Here is a 3,734-nt window from a genome sequence, read left to right as displayed (position 1 = left end):
GTCATCTTTATTGTATGAGTCAATTAAAAATTATACTATGTTATGTACAAGTTGGGAAAAAAAATCCAAATAATTTATTGAATTTAAAAATATTAATCTTTAGTTCTATTATGAAACTACAAAAACGTAAAAAAAATAAAAATAGAATCAACTAATATGCAAATTTGTGCAGAATACATGAACAAAATATTTGAAGCTTGTAATGATCTCTGGAATTTGCCAACTTTATGATTAAAATTGATATTGGTTGCCAACGTCATGAATAAAATTACACAATTTTAGACGTTAAATGTAAAATTGCTTTTAATTGTCAACATCACGAATATTTTTGCACCTTATCCATATTTTAATAAAATTAAAATAAAGAAAATAAAAAAAATAAAAGTTTACCAAAAATATTGTTTGAGAAATTAATAATAATTCTTCTAATGTTAAATCTTTTTGTTTGTGGACTTTATTGCAAAAAGAATTAATTATTATTGTTTTTTTTAGATTCTATAATTATAATAATAATTATTATTACTGCTGCTATAATGCAACTAAAGTTTTAATAAAATAGATATCACCAAAAAAAAAAAAAATAGATACCAGAATTAAAGTTAAGAACAATCAATATTAAAATCAATATTAAAAGTGAACCTTAGTTGACAGGAAAACCTGGAGTTGTAAACCAAAAATAAGAAACAGCAAAACGACTAACGGTTGAATAACTAAAAATTGAGTTCATGAATCTATGTTACTTAAAATTGCATTATAATATTTGGTTTAGAGCAAAATTAAGCGCATAATTTTAGAATTAAAAAAATTCTGTTACAACTTGGACAACAATAAACAGCAATTCCCACCAAATATGAACAAGTGTTAGGCCAAAGTTTTAATACAAAAATCTCCCTTCATCAGCCACAATAATTCCAACAAATTTCCATCTTAACGCATTCCCTTCTTCAAAATTGCAGCTATCAGAAGAACAATTTTTTTAAAAAATCATATATATATGATGCATTAATTTCATCATCATTGCTTAAACGTGGATAAAATTGTTGATTTCTGCTGGGATCAACAATCTTGTCCACAGCCCCCTATTCAGAGTCAGAAGAAAGTAATTGCAGATCTGGTGAAAGAAGTTGAAGAAAATGGAACAATTCAGGCGAATTGGAGAGGTTTTAGGAAGTATCAAGGCATTGATGGTATTTCGCGACAACATTCAAATCAATCAGCGACAATGTTGTTTATTGCTCGAAGTATTCAACAATGCATATGATTCAATTGCAGAAGAGATGAAGCTCAACTTGAAAATCGAAGAACAGCATACGAAATGGAGAATACTAGAACAGCCATTGAGGGAAATCTACAAAATATTCAAAGAAGGAGAAGGTTATATCAAACAGAGTTTAGAAACGAAGAATTGGTGGTCAAAAGCTGTTCTGCTTTATCAGAATGCAGATTGCATTCAATTTCACATACATAACTTGCTTACTTACATTCCGGTCGTAATCGAAGCAATTGAAACCGCCGGAGAATTTTCAGGCTCGGAGCAGGATGAGATCCAGAAAAAGAGGGCTATATACTCGAAAAAGTACGAAAAGCTATGGAAAGATCCGAATCTATTTCAATGGAAGTATGGTAAGCAGTATTTAATTACTCAGGATATGTGTGATCGATTGGATACAGCTTGGAAAGAGGATCGATGGATTATAATTGATAAAATCCGCCAAAAGAAGATACAATGTTCAACAAAGGAGGAAAGACAACTCAAAGATCTTCTTCTGAAAAACTTGGGAGATTCTGAAAACGGTAAACTCTTACCGTCATCATTCATGCTAAAATCCAAAGATTATCTGGTGAGAAGACGGTTAGGAAGTCAATACAAGGAAATCCAATGGTTAGGTGAGAGTCTCGCGATTCGACATTTCTTCGGGGACATCGAACCGCTTGTTCCTGAAATTTCTTCTCTGTTATCTCTTTCACACCCAAATGTTTCACACTTTCTCTGTGGATTTACTGATGAGGAGAAGAAAGAGTGTTTTCTGGTTATGGAGCTAATGAGCAAAGACCTAACGGGATATATCAAAGAGCTGTGCGGTCCAAGGAATCGAATTCCATTTTCTGTTCCTGTTGCAGTTGATCTTATGTTACAGATTGCCAGAGGAATGGAGTATCTCCATTCCAAGAAGATTTATCATGGTAATTTGAGTCCATATAACATTCTCGTTAAACAAAGAAGCTCAAGCACTGAAGGATACTTGCAGGCGAAGATTTCAGGATTCGGACTCTCATCTGTCAAGAATCTCACTCAGAAAAGTCCGTCGAGTCAGAACGAAGCCACGCTTCCGTTCATCTGGTATGCACCGGAGGTCCTGGAAGAGGCGGAACAGAAAGGAGAAGCACAAGACTCCAAATACAATGAAAAATCAGATGTTTACAGCTTTGGAATGGTGTGTTTTGAACTTTTGACAGGGAAAGTACCATTTGAGGATAGTCATCTTCAAGGAGATAAAATGAGCCGAAACATTCGAGCAGGCGAAAGGCCATTGTTTCCATTGAATTCACCAAAATATGTTACCAATCTGACAAAGAGATGTTGGCAGAATGATCCGAATCAGCGTCCGAGTTTCTCATCGATATGCAGGATTCTTCGGTACACCAAACGGTTTCTCGCAATGAATCCTGATTATAACAGGGAAGCAGACCCTTTGATGCCGGCTGTGGACTATTGTGACATGGAGTTGAATCTCAGAAGGAAATTTTCATATTGGGATGAGCCAGGCTCGTCAGGTTCAATTTCACAGATTCCATTTCAGATGTTTGTTTATAGAGGTGTTGAGAAGGAAAAAATAAGAGCAAGTCAGAAAGAAACATCAGAATCCGGAAGTGATAAAGCTTCGGTTAGCGAAGACGAAAATGTTAACACGACGGATGATATATCACAACCGTTACCACCACCGCCACCTATGGAAAGGAATTACCCCATCTGCACATCACCTGATCCTCAGAAAAGAAAGCCTTCTTCAATCTCAAAGAAATCACCAGATCACAAACCAAGTAGACAGCCAGGTAAATAAGACTAATCGGGTTTTTCGTGTGTTTGGGTTCTTATTCTATGAGTACTAATGAAATGTTTGGCTATACATTGCAGGGACATCAAGAGGACGTTCGAGGCCTCCGCAACTGGCACCATGTGGGCGTAGTTTAAGTCTGAATTCGGCGAACCATTTAGCGAGTCCGAGAATAGTTAGGAGAGGGTCTTTTGGTCATGCATCAGATTCGGAGCTTTCGTAGATAAATGATTGAGATGAAAATATGTCTGTGAGAAAAGAGCATAACTTTTGAACTTGTAACGGAATGAAAGGAAAGGAAAAGTTTTGCATTTTAGGCAATCACAGAGAGTAGGAAGTGTGACCTTGTTGTATTTGTAATGTCTTTATTTGTGGTGTGCTTGGTTTTCTTGGAAAACAAATAGAAGTTTATCATTATAAAGAAAATGAACAGATTGCTTAAATTTATGTGTGCAACTTTGAAAGTATTCATAGCATTGAAAAATGCTTAATGAACAGCTTATTTTAGTTAAAAAAAATAAGGATAATTGTTGTGTTTTAGAACATCTGAGTAAATGTTAGAGCAGTTCCATTATTATTGACGTATTTTAATGCAATTGTAAGCTTATAGTAACCAACCAAAGGTGTTATGTATAAATTAAAATACAGTAATAATATAATTATAAGGATAAAAATAAA

At 34.4% G+C, this 3,734-nt stretch overlaps 1 protein-coding gene across 1 annotated transcript; it reads left to right on the top strand.

Moving 5' to 3' along the window:
- The first annotated feature begins 1,133 nt into the window (after nt 1-1,133).
- Nucleotides 1,134-3,279, top strand: LOC136220942 (uncharacterized). Its single transcript, XM_066008799.1, has 2 exons — nt 1,134-3,054; nt 3,137-3,279. Exons 1-2 carry the CDS (start codon nt 1,134-1,136, stop codon nt 3,277-3,279), a joined length of 2,064 nt encoding a protein of 687 aa, XP_065864871.1.
- Nucleotides 3,280-3,734: the final 455 nt, after the last annotated feature.

The sequence above is a fragment of the Euphorbia lathyris genome, chromosome 2, assembly GCF_963576675.1.
Source record: "Euphorbia lathyris chromosome 2, ddEupLath1.1, whole genome shotgun sequence".
Taxonomy (NCBI): domain Eukaryota; kingdom Viridiplantae; phylum Streptophyta; class Magnoliopsida; order Malpighiales; family Euphorbiaceae; genus Euphorbia; species Euphorbia lathyris.
The sequence above is the reverse complement of the archived record's forward strand: the minus strand, read 5'-3'. Positions and strand labels throughout refer to the sequence as shown.